Here is a 17,659-nt window from a genome sequence, read left to right on the forward strand (position 1 = left end):
GTCATTAATTTATGAGGCAACATTGACTGAACTCTGAAAATTGTCAACTTTTCTCCATGAGTTTCCCAACCTGAATTTCCCTTTTCCTAATGCTTGAAAACTGCCTGTCAGTGGCGTGTTGGCAACATAAAAGAACCCCGAATCTACCTGTTGTCATGACGACTCCCGCTAGGACTTTCCGTCGTGCATGGGGGGAGGTGAAGTTGTCTGTCAGCTCACTGAATTTATCCACTACCAGACGAGAGACGGCATCAGCCAGAACCTGGAGGAACACACACACACACACACGCACACACACAGCAGATAGACATGCACGCAGCCACACAAACAGGAGCTTGTGTCAGATATGTCAGTTTACAAAGCGCGTCTGATGTTATCCTCCCCTTGAGCACCATGTACCTGTCACAGTGTTCGCATTCAGCTCCAAACAAGAGTCAGAGCGTTGAGACGGCAACAAGTGAAACTAGGTTGACCCCCGGAGGTATACCTAACTGTCTTTCAGGCAACGCTGTTTGAGTTTGGCATGACAGTTATAATTTACCATCTCCCTTCTGACAGTGAATCACACACAGCAAAAAAAAGCAAGTAAGCCTGAGCAACAGATGCGAACAAAGTGAAAAAACTCTAATCGGAACTCCGGAGGGAACCTCGAGTGAACTTCACACATCTTTTTGTTCTTGGACGGCCACCTCCTCTTGGCTGCCTCTTTATCCACCGCTAATGTGATGGAAAATGACGACAACCAAGAGGAGAGACGACGGCTGGATGACCACAAATTAAAGCGATTAGTTCGATATTACTTCCCTGCTACTTCGGAGTCACCCACTCGTAGCCAGATCATTTGACTTTCGAATGTCAAGGTCGTCTATGGTGTAGAGATGACTGTTCATCTCTAGGGATGCAAAAAAAAAAAAAGTGGAGGTACTGATCACTTGTACAAAATTCATATATCTTGAGAATTGGGACAAAATTGTATTTTGGGGGGTGGTGTGTGATTTACTCTTCAACGAAGATGGAAACTGTATTTTAAAGGATGAAACTCTTGGCTATTAAACCTTGTAACAGTCCAAACTTCTAGTGATTACATTTATTAGTAAATGTACCTTTTTTTTATTTCACAGCATAGTTGTAGTGAGTAGTTTTTAAAGTTGCTCAGAGTTCTCTTAATGCTAAAATACACATTTTTAAACCATAATTCTTATTTAGATTTGATTCAGAAGGGCTACAGAGTCGACATGTTATGGTTGAGACACGAGACAGCAATATTATTTAAAGAATTTATGAAAACACTAGAAAGTTTACCAGTACTTAAGATTTTTTCAATTTTTTCATTATTAGGAAAGACTTAAAAAAATAAAAAATTAGAGTGCTGGTATTAATATTTTTTAAAGTTTCTTTTGGCAGGACATGATTTGTCCCTATTCCCAAGAACGGGTGATTTCCAAAAAATATTTCCTTTTTGGGAACCAGTAAAATAAGACCTATTTTTCCATGTTCTGATAGTTTTTGATGGCTTTTATTGTTTGAGAGTCAACTAAAACCAACTCAAGCATAAAATGCAAAACTAAAGTTAAGATGTTTTTGCAGCAGCAGTGGACCCCAACCATTTTTCCCCATTAGTTCCTTGCCAGATGGAAACAGGCTGCAGAAATTAAATACCAAGCGACAGAGAATTAATAGAGCAATTAGTGGGGGCGCTATCGTTAAAATGGGGTTCTTGTTGAATAAATCAGTTGACAAGTGGAGAGAGTGAGTAAAGAGAGAAAAGAAAAAAAGAGTGGGCTTTGGGGAGGGGGCTGTTGACAGTGTGTTGTGCTGATTAGCTTTGCCCACAGTGTTATCTCTCCTCGCACGCTGGCACGGCTCTGACAGTCACCTCTACAGTGGCATCAAAAGCAACCACCTGCCCCGAGTCCCCGCACACCTGATGTCAATGAGGTTTTAATGATAACCTACGACAACAGCAGAGTTTGACAGGCGGAGCGGTTTGGAGTAGACCTCTCTGCAACCCGAAAGTTAAATCCAGGGCAGGTCCGTGCAGACTTACCATCAACAACAACGCTACCCCATTACATTCTGGTCACATCTTCTGTCAGACCTCTGAGGACTAACTGACAGAGTAAGATATGGACCAGGCACCGGCATCTCCACTATCTGCATGATAGTGATTATCTGGATCCAGTGTGTCGTGTTTAAAAAAGCTTTACAGCTTCGTGAGCTTCTAAAACCCCCCTCAGTCTTTTTGATTTCAAGTTCTATCATTTTGGACCCTCTTAAATTTTAATTAGCGTTTCAAGCCTACCGATGACTGACAAGGTCAAATAAGTGATCCAAAGACAGCTTTGAAGATGGCATCATTTAAAAAAATGATATTTCTGAAATGCCTTTGAATTCTTTTTAAAAGTAAGGTGGGAAAAAAAATGCAAAAAGTAGATGTGGGACCTGCTGTTAATCCCTAAAATAAAAATAAATATAGTAACTTTTTATTTTCAGTCACATTTTGGTGTCTTTCCAAAAAAACTTAAAATTGATTATTGAATATATTAAAAAAAGTCAGTAACCCTGTCCAAAATAAATACTCTACAGCACAGTAGTATACGAGGACACACTAGTACTTAGTGAATCCTTATGTATTATAGAACAGTCCTACTGAGTGACCTTTAGGGCATCCTTGAGTGAAATATATGTAATTTATGAAATGTTTTGGTTTTAAAATTTATTTAATTTCTAAACTTGCCTGGTGAAAGACTAAACCTTCATCTAAAACTAACAACCTACTGATAACATTGGATAAAACAAATGTGCTATTATAAACATCTTTGTTTTAAAATTGATTTTGTTTTAAATGCTGGACCTTTAAAATTGTGTCCCAGATTTGCGTCACCTCTGTCAGATTTTTACAAAAACATGATTTAATCAGGCATAAAAAGGGTTAGCTATACCCTGAGGACCCCTGTCTCACTTCTTGGTTTAAAAAAGGCAGAAAAGCGCTGGTAAACTTGCAATTTTTGACAAATTCATAAAATAATATTGCTATCCGATGTGTCATGATGACTCTCTAGCCTTTCTGAATCAAAGCTAAATAAGAATGATGGTTTAAAAATGTGTATTTTGATTAACATCAATCGAACTCTGAGCAACTTTAAAAAACACAATGGCTGCTCACTGCGGCTATGCTGTGAAATGAAAAAATGTAACATTTGGTCGACTCTGTCAAACATCATCTCCTCAGATTTTTCATCACATTCCAAATTTAGTCACCAGGAGGTCGACCTAGTTGGTTGGAGTTTGATCTTTTAAACACAGTTTCCCAGCAAAATCAAAGAGAAGAGAAAAATCAAAACCACCTCAAAATATGGTTTTGTCCCAGTTCTCAAATATGACTGATGTACATTGTTTTTGAGCTGTGATGCAGAGCAAATTATGCCTGTGTACATTTTTTCTTTTAATTACAGAGTACTAGGTCTTTTTCAACTCTTACCATCAGGACTTTATTGTTTTAAGAAGAGTTTACAGACATGATGCATTCTATGAAACTTGATGCATGCTGTAACTCAAGATCATAACTCATGGAAAATGTTTGTTTGGTTTACTGAACTCACAAAACAATGCGGTCATTCAAAATTATTCATACTCTCGAGGTCTGATGCTGGCCTGACCTGAGAACTCTGACGTTACACTAGAAAAGAAAGCCAGTGCCTTGTGTGGTCCCAGCTGCTCAGTATTGATTTGGTCAGATTCTCCACCACAGTGTATAAAGAAAATAAACATCTTACCTGGGGTAGGTGAAGCTGCAATCCCTCTCTTGGTATGGGTTGCCGGGATGGTGTCTGGTCTAGCTGCATGTTGAAGAGAGCTGAGAGGGCGGCCTGCGCTGCCCGGGCCTTAGCCAACTTCTTGTTGCGCCCTGAGCCTTCGAACGTCTGTGCATCCACTGTTACTGACATCACAAAATTCTTGGCATGACTCTCCCCGCTCTCCGAGACAAAGTCATATTTGAGGCCTGGCCTGAGCTCATTGAGGATCATGACTGGGTTTTTGCCACTGGAGGGCGAGCTGAATGCCGATGGAGGGGGCAATGGGGCCTGGGCAAGGTTGCTGCCAGGTGGTGTGGGCAGTGGGTACTCCCCTAGTGAGTTTAAGGAGCTGCTACCATTAGAGCCTAGATAAAAGGATTCTTCAGGTGCGGCTGGTGTCTCAAAGCCATTGAAGAGCATATCTGGGAAGTCGGCTTGGTCTGATGTAAAGTCTGTGTTCACCGTCAACGTTCGACCCATGGCCAGGTGTGCCTCGGAGGCATTGGGGAACTGGACGAAGGAACGCAGTGCTTTCTCGGCTGCATTTAGTTTAGCCTTCTTCTTAGTTGGGCCCATGCCCTCAAACATCTGTCCATTGACCTCCACAGTCATGACAAACACCGGTGCATGGACGGGGCCTGTCTGAGACAGCAGTTTGTACTGCAGACCCGGTTTGATTTCGTTCAACTGCATCAGAGCGTTCTTGGGCAGGACCGGCCCCGGCGTTTTCTTGCGCTTCTTGGCCCGGAACTTCGAGTGTGCGTGTCCATTGTTTCCCTCCTCGAGGGGGCGCTTTCGACTGCCCACGCCGCTTCCATTGGGGAGCTGTTCAGCTACTCCCACCCCGTCTTTGCAGGACACGTTGTCCAGGTTTCGGTTTTCCTTAACATCGGTGCTGCTCGAACCTGCGGTGCCCAGAAAGAGTAACTTACAACGCCTTCGTTGCAGGATCTTGTAAATGCAAAATTTATAGATTCCTTTATCACTCTTTGGAACTGAACCAATGATTTGTGTTCCTTTATCAAAGCAAGAGAAGATGGCCTTTAATTTGATTAAAGACATTAACCTATAGTCTGCTGATAGTACTGCAAATAGTAGAACACCAACAGTGCGTCTACTGTCCCTCAAGATATGCCGAGTTCTTAGAGATGTACCTTTGTCAGCATTCAAACCAGTGTTTTTTTTGGACTATATTTTGGTTCTATGGTATTTAACTGAGAAATGAACCTCTTCATATATCTTCATAAATAAAGTTGTTGTTATGAGGGCTTGCTAATGGTCAGCTGACATGTGTGAGTGGGAGAAATTTAAGTAAAACAACTACTGTACATTTTTCAGGTTGCACAGTGTTATGGGTCTCAAACATGAATGCACACAAATACAAGCTCACATATCAACACTCCACATAGACACACACACTCACAGAGCCATTTCTCATCCATCCACTCTATCAATTTTTAATCGCTTGAGTGCCTACAGAGAAATTAGATACATTTTAAGTGTTCAGTTTGAAACTGCAGGCTCTGAAATATACTGTGCTGGGGAACACATATCACTGAATCCAGTTAGCAAAGTGGATGGAATATTGGCAAAAATTTTCATTTATAACATCCTTCAGCAAAGGCTTGATAGGTTACTCCTTGCGGTACTCAGGAGAAAGAGAGGCCGCAGTGTGCATGAGTGGGATTGTAGGTTGGGTTGAGGGAGTGCAGGGAGGAGTGCAGGGGGAGGAGCTGAGGACCAGGCAAACAGGAGAATACATCAAAGAGGCAGAAGGAGAAGACTCCACCTACTGCAGGATCCTAAAAGGCTTGACTGGTGACATGGTAGGAGGTTAAAATGCTGTTTACCCGTTTTTACATGAGATTTTTTCTTTTTTTTTTTTTTTGGAAAGGATGACTATCGTATTTAAAATGAGGAAAATCTGAATTCAAAATCTGTTTCTAATGAGGTGCCATTCATAAGACCCTGCGCCTCTGAGATCCCCCCCAAAGAGCTTGTCAGAGACCACAGTGTTTCAGGTTGCAAAATGTAATGACATGCCGTTACCATCTGCATACTACAACTGACATGTCTAAATCAAGAAAAAAAAAAAAAAAAGACACTTACTCCTAAGATGAAGAACACAAACGGCATAGCCTTCAATTTATGAGCATATCTGCACTGAGAACATGCAATATTTTTTGTTGTTCACGTGCATTCTGCAAACTGGCATTAAGAGTTTTGCAAATGAACAAGGGAAAGGGAGGGGGAGCAGCTTTAGTGTGCACAACAGTAGCCAAGAAGAACTATCATCTATCAAAATGATAATAGGTGGAACTGTGTGCTGGACAGGACGCTCTTTAACCACCACAGATACTGCAGCATTTGTTGAATCATTTTAGCCGTGGTGGAAAACTGTACAAGTTAAATGAGGACTCAGACTCTCATTCTAAATGAATGATTTCATACACAATATACAGCATTAAAGACTGTAGCTCATTATGTTTCTCTGCACAGGATGGAACACACAGAACTTTGAGCTGGTGGAGATGTGGCGGTTTTCACTGAATCTAGCGTGTGATATAGTGAACCCTACAACATCATTTGCATCATATTTGATACATGAGTTTATGAGACCTCTGCAACATCAATATGATGAATACTTTGCTGAAAAACCTGTTGTATCAATCTGAGACATGTCTTCTGCCCTCTGGTGGATTACCAGTGTCTGAGGGCAAAATCCAACATGGCTGCCTCCACATAGTGACTTGCATGTCTTTGATAATTTTGAACAAATTACTGTAAGAATAATACTTATATTGTTACTAATACTTCAAAATAAATATTTACTTCACTGAAACTAGAATTACTTGATATTCTGTACCTTATTTTAGAGTAAAATCATGTTGGAAATGTGTGTATCAAATATGATACAGCGGCACAAAAAATCATTTATTTGTGAATCCTTCAATCCTTCAGTTCTACTGAACTTCATTATGAAATTTGCATTATTCCTCCACAATCACAATCACACTCTAAAACAAACAAAGTTAAGACTGAAATGAAATCTTAAGCTAAATTTAAAGTGGAAATATAGATAAATATATGTATTTTTACATATGCAACCTGCTCTCAATATAGTCATTTGTGTGTTGCAAACAGTTATGAGCAAGTGAGCACTTATTAATAATTCTTTTTAATTAATTTTGACACACACACATACACACACACATACACACACAAAAAAAGGCTGGGCTTTTATAATTGTATTTTTGATCAGCCTGTTTTTACTGACCAAAATGCAAAATAAAAAGGTTCCTGACTGGAAAAAAAGAACCAAACCAAGTGAAATCTGCCAAATTTACTTAACAATACTTACTATTTATAAAAATTATTGAAAGCAATGAATTTTCATAAATGCCTGACGTATCAAATATGATACAAACAAAACATAATATATGTAAATGATATAGATTTTTTTTTTATTTTGTCAAAAGGTCCACTTAACACTTCACTGGAAAAAACTTTACTTTCTGGCATTTATTTCCTGTGTCAGGCTTTACAGGGTTAAACACACACATGTACCTCTCCTAAAACAGTGAGGATATATTTGTGGGGTAATGGAACCAACAAGCCAATCAAAAAAAATGTACTCACATATGGAAAACTCTAGCATGCTGTACAGACAAATACAGTGAATATCACAGCACAGTGAAAGAAAAAAAACTGGAGCTCTCTTTCTCCGTTTCAAAATGTCATTCATCACATTTAAACTTCATCTAAAATAGTTCAAATTAATACTTTTTTAAATTTGATGGTATATAACTTTTTTGCAGGATGATGGATATCCAGTAAGTACCCCAGAGCTTAAGACCAGATCGGAGCAGCAGCCACGACACCATGCATTGATTTCCAGCACACGCATGCAGTTGTGGTCATTATCATGCCAGTGTCTGTGTAATCAGCACCCATTAGTTATGCAAAGACAAAAGATCCGATATGCTTGGATCTTTCAGAGCTCAGATCCCCTGTGGGGGTCGCGCAAACCAAATAACGCAGCCGGGAAAAAAAAAAGTCTTTCATCAGAACTTCATTTTAAGTTTAACTTGTTTGTCGGGCTTTTGATTCGGGATGATTCATGCGATTAAAGAACTGCTAAGGTTGTCACATAAAAGTTAAAAATGATCTCATGTTTTCCTCTGGCGTTCCCTTGGTAATAAAGAAACAGGCTTGTGTGAGCGCGGGCTGTGTTTTATCTTCAAATATATCTTCTGAGGCTTCTGAGGCTTTGATAGACAACAAAGAATAAGTTGCAACTATGCTCATTGACTTAACACATAACAACATGCTTCTCCTCAGAGCCAAAACACCGAGTGTGACACTACAATGAGGCCTGTTCACTTGTATCGCAGGTTACTGCCAGGATGACAGCTCTCTCTTTGAATGTGAGCTCAAAATTGTTAAGGTGTGTGGGGAAGCACACTCGATCGTGTCTTTCCGTGCCTTCTGAGGCTCGCTTACTGAGTTCAAACCAAAATGTCTAATTAAAGTTCAATAAGCTGAAGTGGAGCGGATTTTCTAAAGAGAGTGAAAAGTAGGTAGAGGGAATCTGAAATATGACCCGAAGCCTCTCAGATGGAATGATTAGTTCTTCCCTAAAGTTTCAGGAAAGACAGCGGTGTGTGTTTTAGTGTGTAAGCACTGCTCTGGGTGTCGGATCGAGAGAGATGAAATGATAGCTCCCATCATGCTCGTGGAGGGGCAATTAGGAGAGAATGTAATTAGCAACACAACAGTTTTAAGGGCCATTCTGCAAAACTGGTTCAATTTCAGAGTCAGGAACGTCTTGAAATAAAAGTCTCTTTTTCATCATTTTCTGTATGAATGTAAATTGTATCCGAGGTACACATCTCTAGTAATTGGACTGATATTTCTCAAACAGTTTTGGAATATTTCTCCTCTCCCCAAATTTGTCACTAACCAAAACACAACAATGTGGAGGAAGGAAATTATTTTTTTAACATCTGTCTTGTAAAAATATTTAACAGATGAATTATTGGAAAGTAACCTGACACGCCAGATGGTTTGTTACACAGCAGCATCTGGGAAGTCGTCCTTAGAAAGCTGTTTGGAAAAGGGCAGGTACTTTCAAAGAAAGACACTTGGCTAACACGGGCTAACTTCAACCAATCAGATCAAACTCTTGCTGAAGATGTTTAGGAGAAGAGCGAAAACAGTGAAGAAATACTCTCAAGTTCTGATACAACTGATGCTATCACAGCATCTACGCTAACCTCTTCCTGGAGTCACAATTGTTTGTTGAAAATGCTGTCATCGCACCTAAAACCCCTCCTGTAGCTGCCAGCAGTCCCTCCTAGAACGCTGATTGGCTGCATCACTTTTGATAACTTGAAGCCTGGCGAGATGGATTCTCAGGTGATCTCGTAAATGCAGCTGCCTCACGAGATAAAATAAAAAGTACAATTTTGATTTTTTTTTAAAACAGAATTCATGAGACTGATTTTATTTTGAATCCAATTTTCTTTTGTAAAGGGCACAAAGTTTATTATACTGACTTCAAAGTTAAGGATTTATTAGTTTTAATATTAATTGAACCAAACACTATCATAACATTTTGGTTGTTACCTCAATTTATTTTAGTTTTGGCAAAACGTCACGTTTCAGTTGTGACAGTGGTTTGGTGTCATGAATTTCTTAAAGTGGTTTTAGGAGTGTTAGGCTACATCAATTAATAATCAATTAATGTTTGCAGCTCTAATTTAAAGTACCCTCCAAATGATGATTCTATCCATATATTATACTTAGTGCTATCTTAAATATTATTTTGGTTTTAATAGATAAATCTTAGTAAACATGTAAGATTTAAATGTTTTTTAAATTTGTTTCTTGGTTGTGAGATGGCAGGTTGCACCAATTTGGTAGAATAGCCCATAAATACTTTTTTGTTTTTCAGATATGAAAAAGTAGAGGTTAGAGTCACATTTAGTTTGTTTTTGCGCTGCATTGCATGTTACGTTATTTTATAAAAAGTAGGCAAAGCGTACTAATATTTGCATAATGTAAGCAAGTAAAATGTGTTCACACTGATTACACATCAGAGCAGGACAGGAGGACATGCGGGGGGAGACATGCGGGACAGGCAGGAGGGAAACAAAAGTACAGGCAGGCGTTTTTTAAAAGCACAGGAGCAGCTATCGCCGCTATCGGGGACTGAAAAATGAGGAAAAACCAGTCGACTCACTCATGTTCTCCTCTTCATCCACATCCATGGTGACGGGTTTGTTCTGACCTGAGAGCAGCCTGGCCCCCAACGCACCTGCGGGGATCAGAAGACACGAAGGTGGACCGCGTAAGCACTTGTGCACATAAACACATTCGAAGGCCTTGAGTGGCTACAGTGATAATAAATTTCTTGATGCTCCAGCACGCACTCACAAAAGAAAAATGCACATATTGCACAGTGGAAGTAGCCCGTGATGTAGGCATATAAATATTCAGAGACTGAGAGATATCAAGGTGAGAGAGGAGGCCAGGGCTGACAGGCCTTAATAGCAGGAGCAGTCTATTGTGACTTTAATATCCCTCCGATTAGACCTCATTTCCCACTGCCTGCTGAGAGATATACAGCCAGTGACATGGCCAAGTTACTCCATTGCCACGCACACACGACTTATCCCAAGGTGGAGAGTGCGATTAAAGCTCCATTAAGCAATATTTTTCTCACTAACACAGAATCATGATTTCATGCAATCTGAAATGTTCACTCATGCTGCCAATTACCCTGAAGGAGAACACCTAACTCTGAGGATGAGGGTTTTTTTCTTCTGTTTTCTGCAACTAGCTCTGTTTTAACATTTCATATGGTTGAATCCAAAGCAGGGGCTCATTAACATCCAGGAGGCGTTTTTTTCCCAGTCCTCTTTGAGATTTTGACCAGTGACGTGGAATAAGAAAGCCAACTTAGTCCTCTCTGTCTCGATGTGAATGTCATGGGGTCAAAACTAGTGATTGCACCTCATTTGATGAATAAAGAAAATAACTTAGACTTTAAATGAGAAAAAACACAGAAAAAAAGTGAAAATGAGGGGAAAATGTGTTTACTAACTTAAAAATGTTGAGTGCCAGTAGAATTTGTTTCTTTTTGTGTTGTGTTCTTTTGTTTAACTCATTATTTTTGGTTCATAAGAACTTTACTGAACATGAAATGATGGGCTTTTACATTTACTTAAAACATTTGAGTTGGCTTAATCAATAATTTTAATTCAATTGTACTGAATGAAAGAGAGTAAAGAGTATATATAACACTAAACCCAAATATTTAAGCTTTGATTACGTCCAACTATGAACTATGTTTATGAACTCAAAAAAATTGTGCCAACTGATTGCCTACATTTTTTTAAGAGCTGCTAATGTATTGAGGTTTACAGTGTACCACAGGACTGACCTCTATACTGTCATCACTGCAAAAAGGGCTTAATCTCATGTTGAAATAACTACATGGACCAGTGCTGTCACACACAGGTCAGGAACACAGCCTCTGATTGGTTGAAAAGTCAGGAGCATAGCCTCTGATCGGCCACATACTCAACCCTAGACATAATAGGTTTGTGAGTAGCTAACAACATGCTAATAACAACTTCTTTTGAAGACACACACACACACAAAAATACGGATAAATGATCAATGAAATGAAATTGAAACAGATATTTATCATACGAACGCTTGCAATGTTAGTTATTTCAAAAGTTCAATAAAATGACCACCTTAACAAAATAAAGTCGGTAATGTTAAGGAAACATATTGAAATATTCTCCTCTCTGAAACCAACACTACAGCCTGCAGTGTCCTTTGACATTTTTATTCTGGTGCAGAATAACTTTTTTTTATTATTATTATAGTGCTTTAAAATTTTAACCCAATGAGATTTTTTGATAAATAATCATCAGCAATGTGGACATAATGACTGAAAAGGTAAAGACAAATAGATAAATAGAACAAGCTACAACAGACTGCTAAGTTCAGAAAATTACATCACTTTACTGTAATGAAGCCTTTAAAGACAGGGAAAGGCCATATCATGATATAACAATATCCAATATCTATCATGATATCTGGTCTCATATAACAGTATGATATAATGTTGGTATATTATCCAGTCCTAAAACAGTCTATGGCTCAAACTTGCTATTTTGACTGCAGCAGTCACTTTTGAACCTATAACAAAATTGTTCAAATCACAAATTTAAGTGATGATCCATGTCAACCATAGGGGTCACATCATCTCAGCCTGCTGGACATTAAATTAATGATCTCCAAAAATATCCTTTTGGAAAACTTGGAAAAGTTGCAGCACCGACTCACACTGTACTTCTAATTAAAGAACTAATACTTCTAAGAAAGTTTCAACTGCTTGACTTCCCCCATCAGTCTCCCCACCAAACACTTGCAAAGTCATAGCGCGACAAAGTAAAAAAAATATTGCTGAGAACAGGGCAGAGGAGTGCAGACTGATGAAACAGACTAACGGAGTGAGTTAGATGAGAGAAAGAGAGAGTTAAAGCAGCAAAGAGGGAAAAGGGGACGACACGGAGAGATGGAGAGAAAGCAGGAGAAAGATGGCATTATGATATAGAACAGATTGTGCTGATTCTACTCTCTCTCCGCCCGTCTTCCATCAGTGCCCCCATTCCTCAGCCAGACACTTTCTTAAGCTAAACTAAATGGGCTAATTAATCTGGGCTAATGGTGGGTGACAGCAAATATGCTAGCACAATTATCACCCTATTAAAGATTCATATTCCAACCCATAATTGAAAATGAAAAGGTGGGGTGTAGGGAGGATGGGTGGGAGTAGGTCCAACAGAGTGGAAGATGAGAGTAATTTTTCTCAGGTAGCAGGAGCCAGGTGCCCCCCGGCCCCTCCAACCCCACCCCCCACCCCCACCCAGACACATTCATCCAGCAACCAACGCCACATCTACATGCAACACTAGCCGCACTTCTTACAGGTTGTTACTTCAGCAGTGCGTGATGCTGTGTGATTTTTATTTTTCCAGATTTTAAATTATTGAGCTGGCTATTAATAGTTTCAACATCTTAATTTGGTCTTTCACTTTCAAATCATCTCTGCATCTTAATGATGAGGACGGATGCAGAATCAGGTAATTGTGGATAAAAAGCACTGCCTTCAGTAAGTTTCTAACTAAATATTAAAGGAGAAATCTGTAATATAGTAATAAATCATAAATTGACTCTGATGACAACACTACAGCCTTTCCTTTGACATTTCCATTCCGGGCCAGAATGACGTACTCCTAGACACTGTCTTACTTTCTGCTGACATATGTATTAAACATCGACATGTATATATGTATGTATATGTATATATATTTATGTATATATCTCAACAAGCTGCAATCGCAACAATTCATGCAAATTTAAACAATCTCCATGAATTTTGCAAAACCTTGCAACCTTTTGTCCAATTACTTTTCTAAAAATGACAAATCATGTGCCTCCTGTGAGTTCCCCATGCAAATGTCATACATGCATGTCTCAGTGAAACATTTCAATGTTGTATTATTTCTTTTTTTGTGTCTTTTTTTTGCCATGGGTATTAAAAAGAGCACAAGCATTGTCACTGTTATTGACGTTTATCAATTCTCTTTGCAATTTTATATTTTATCATTTTGAACTTGCTGTTTAGACTATTTTTTTTATCTTGAGCCTTTTGTGGCTCTATTCTCTCTAGAACAGGCTGCCTTTAATTTTCAATGAATTATGCAGAAAAAACAACAAAAGCAACAAAAAAACTCACTTCAACCATACAATCATATATTAAAAAGGATTTCAACCTATTTAATATACATCTCTGGCTCCAACTCACTGTTTGGACGGCAGTACTCATTTTCTGGACATTTAATTGTTACATATTGCTCCTTTAAACAAGACTGTGGTTTATATACTTCTCCCTTCTCTCTCCTCTGACACACACTGCTGTGGAGTTTAATCAGCAGGCAATGCAAATGCGCCTGTCAGTTTTGATTTTCAGATGAGACCGCCTCGGTCATAAATCTGTAACTATTCCTGAAATCAGATGCAATCACTGGGGAGAGTCCCACAAAGAATTCATAAAACGAGGGTATGCGAATGTGTGTGTGTTTGTGTTTGTGTATGTGTGTGTTTTGAGAAGTTAATCTGGACGTGGATGGCTATGCAGTCCTAAAGGGCAATGCTACCTAAAATGAAAGCTCAGATTTAGTTGCTGAGTAAGATCTATGACCCCTACTAAAATCATCCTATAATTCTTAAAAATACACCAGCATCAATGAGGAAATCACTGTACTCCAAATTAGCAATAAATGATGACATGTAATTATTAGGACAGGTCAATGCTTTGCTAAACGTATAGTGTGTTGCGTGGATGTATATGTATTAGTGAGTGTGTGTCTGTTCTCTTTCATTATCCAGATCAAGTTCAGCCACACGCTGAACAAAAATCACAAATGACAGTCATGTAGATCTGGACTTTTAGAAAAGTTGTCTGATGAAGTTAGTTAATAAAGGAAAAGAAAATATGTATTGCCTAAAGAAATGCTTGTTTTCTTTAATATGGTCCATGGCCCCCATCAAGTCCCCCTAGGTATTAGGCTGTTTTAAGATGGTAATGGTAATCAAAATTATTCACAGGAATGTAAACTGCTTTGTTACAATGACTGGTTAATGATTTCAGAATCAAGTAGATCCACGCCAAGCAACAGATGCTGAAGCACCTACTGTAATGCCACCACAACTGCAAGATGTAACCAGCAGACATGCAAAGTTTCACCAACATTAACATGACCCCCACATGTGTCATCCCGAGCTGAAACAAGATTTCAAACGGAAGCAGTTGTTGATCCCTTGCGGCCCCCTAGTGGTCCATAAAGAAGAGTGAGAACTCAGCTGTCAGTGGTCGTATAAAACAGAGCAGTCAAAAAATAGAATTACTGCCCCACAGTCATGTGTAGCAAGTTTGAAGAAATTACCTCAAGGCATTCTTGAGATACTGCGTTTAGGAAAATGCAATGGACATGAGGACACAGTGACCTTGACTTTTGACCACCAAAATCTAATCAGTTCAGCTTTGAGTCTAAGTGAACATTTGTACCAAGTTTGAAGAAATTCCCTCAAGGAGTTCCTGACATATTGCGTTCCCAGAAGTGGGATGACCTGAAAACATAATGTCTTCAACCATAGAACGATACAGGCATAAAAGTCATTAAGAAAAAAAGGGTGGGGGGGGGGGTTCAAGGCTTTTAAAATGTGAAGCACAGCAGACAGTCACAGACACCCCCTCAGAAAAATAGGCTTATCTGTTCAGTAGTACTCGAGATTAGCTGCAGACCAGCTGTAGGTCCAGTGATCATGCACGCACACACTCACACACTCACACACTCACACACTCACACACTCACACACACACTCACACACACAGAAGCGACTGCATGATCTCACACCTGGAGGAGATAACAAAATGTGACTGAGTGGAGGTCTGCACATTCTTTTTAGAACAAAAGTATGTACTCTACTACTGATGTTCTGTCAAGTCTATTTCCCCAGTATTGGAGCAAAATGTAGCCTGACAATGCCAGGTGATTTGTTACACAGATTCATCTGCAAAGTCGTTCTTAGACACTGTTTGGAAAAGGGCAGGCACTTTCAAAAAACACTTTGCAGGTGACTGAATGAACTATCAGTCTATCACGTCTAACAATCCATAGTGGAGAGCACAGAGGAGGAAACACAACAACAAACCGCAGTCTGAAGTATGCAATTAGAATGTCAGTAGACGTTTCCTCTCGTTTTGTTAAGAAAGTGTGCCAGTTGGGAGAAAAGTCAAAAACATCTTTTCCATGGAGAAAAGCCTTCAGTGTCGTTCTTTGCTCTCTTTTCAATGAAGAAATTCTCTCCAGTTCTGACATAACTGATCATATCACAGTATCTGACCTCTTCAGGAGCTGCCATTGTTTGTTCAAGACGAGTTGCTTCCATGGACGCTTCTTGCTGCCGTCACACCTAAAACCACACCTGTGGCTGCCAGTACTGGATAACTTGAAGCCTGGCAAGACGGATTCTCACGTGATCTCGCAAATCCAGCTGCCTTGCAAGGTATGCAAGATGGTACCTATGCATTATTCACTGATGAGAATATGTTGTGCTATCAAACAAATATGATCTGGAGACACATCATGGCCTACATTTAGCAATAAGGGGATATGTAACATTTAGATGACTAGCTCTCAAAGTGCTCAAGTGAGTTACAGAACATCAAAGATAGCCACTTTCTAAAGGCGCTTCAGCATTTTTCTTTAAAGATCAGCCATTTCTGAACATTAAAGCCTGCAAAACTAATTTGGACATTTGCATTTGTAGAGACTTATAAGACTCCAGTAAAAGCAAAGCAGGATCCTGATAGATTTTGCTATTGAGATTTAAAGTGAGTGAAAGGAACCAACAGTAAGGGCTGCCGACTATCTATGCATAAATGATACTGCATCATCAAGTTGTGAGACGGCTTGGTTCCAGGTAATTCTGAGTGGACGCTAAGGGAGGCAGGGAAAAGAGAAAGATGAGAAAGAAGATGAAAAACCTCAAATTCAATCTGGCACGGTGAGAGGGACTGAGGGGAAATAAGGTGGTTTTGATTTGTCTCTCATCCCTCGCTTGCGCTGTGACGGAGCGATAGAGCATCACCACCGTGGAGGGAGCACCAGCAGCGGCCAGCTGACAGGAGGAGGTGGGGTGGAGCGAGGGATGGAAAGGTAAAGGTGAGGGAAGAACGGAGGATGAGAGAGATAGAAAATGCAATCCCATTCCAAGTAAAAGAGAATCATTATCTCCTCTAAAACAGAAGGCGATGGGAAGGTCTGCCCTTGGCAGGCTGTGGGGTTCAAACTGTCTCAAACAAACTGTCTACGAAGGCTGGTGAGGAAGTCAGACGTTCCATCAAAATAATTTCAGACCAACTTCAGACTTTAAGAAAATGAAAGCAAGAGACATTCATATTTAAATAAATAATTCTGCTTGCATGAAAGGATAGTCTTTAATAATTAAAAAAAATTCTAAATCTATTTAGAATTCTCAATGCATTAGCAGCTACTGTACTTCTGCAACTGGTTTCTGACTGACTTCTATGCAAAAACTTGAAAGGTAACCCGTCATGGAAACAGAGCACAAGGCAAAAACACTCAGCTGAAAGGTCCACTGCTGCAAAGACACAAAATGCATTGGCACTAGAGCAACGTCTTGCCCTGGATGTACGGTTTTACCTAATTTACAAAGATCTCAGGTAATTAAGAACATCTTAAGAGTCAAAGGGCAACCTGCTGGGCAAAATAACAACTTTATTTTTGTTTTTTAACCTTTTCTAATTGCAGGTGATATGCTGAGACTTCAGATTTTGGAAGGGGCATAAATCATTTTGGATGCTCAGTGTGCTTTATTTTAAAGGTGCATTTTCTAGTCCCTGTGCCTGATCAACATGACCTTTCACTGTAGACGGTAAGGTATGGTTATTAAAATGTTTGGGACATGGATCTGCCTTGACTGGGAAAGGAGCTTTTGCAGAGTTTGTACCTTACCTCTGAAAAACACAGAGCACCTCTTTTCACTGTCCTGTATTTCCTTAGATCCCAGGGTTTTCTCTACATTCAGCCTTTCTATTTGGTGGCCAGTCAACTTGAATTTGTGCAGCCAGTTTCATCCACATCGCTGTCACTGGTAGCTTAGCGCTCTGGCTGTCATAATGCTGAGTAATTTTAAACTGTCCCTGTGTTTTATTACGCCCTTTGTATAATTTTACTTTGTAGCCGAGGATG

The 17,659-nt window shown here is 39.6% G+C and overlaps 1 protein-coding gene across 2 annotated transcripts in view; it reads right to left on the reverse strand.

Annotated features, from left to right (window-relative positions):
- The window catches only part of adarb1b (adenosine deaminase RNA specific B1b), a 201,374-nt gene that overhangs the window by 24,061 nt on the left and 159,654 nt on the right, over positions 1–17,659 (reverse strand). Inside the window, exons 4-6 of one of the 2 annotated variants that reach the window (XM_084724285.1) lie at positions 10,042–10,116; positions 3,777–4,702; positions 148–262 (exon numbers count right to left, since the gene is read on the reverse strand). In XM_084724285.1, coding sequence (XP_084580411.1) covers positions 148–262; positions 3,777–4,702; positions 10,042–10,069 — 1,069 coding nt within the window. In that variant the 5' untranslated portion in view covers positions 10,070–10,116. Of the gene's footprint in view, positions 1–147; positions 263–3,776; positions 4,897–10,041; positions 10,117–17,659 lie in introns of those variants that run through there. The other variant, XM_084724284.1, reaches the window with a different exon arrangement.

The sequence above is a fragment of the Lutjanus erythropterus genome, chromosome 8 (genome assembly GCF_056507025.1).
Source record: "Lutjanus erythropterus isolate fLutEry1 chromosome 8, fLutEry1.hap2, whole genome shotgun sequence".
NCBI classification, from domain to species: domain Eukaryota; kingdom Metazoa; phylum Chordata; class Actinopteri; order Lutjaniformes; family Lutjanidae; genus Lutjanus; species Lutjanus erythropterus.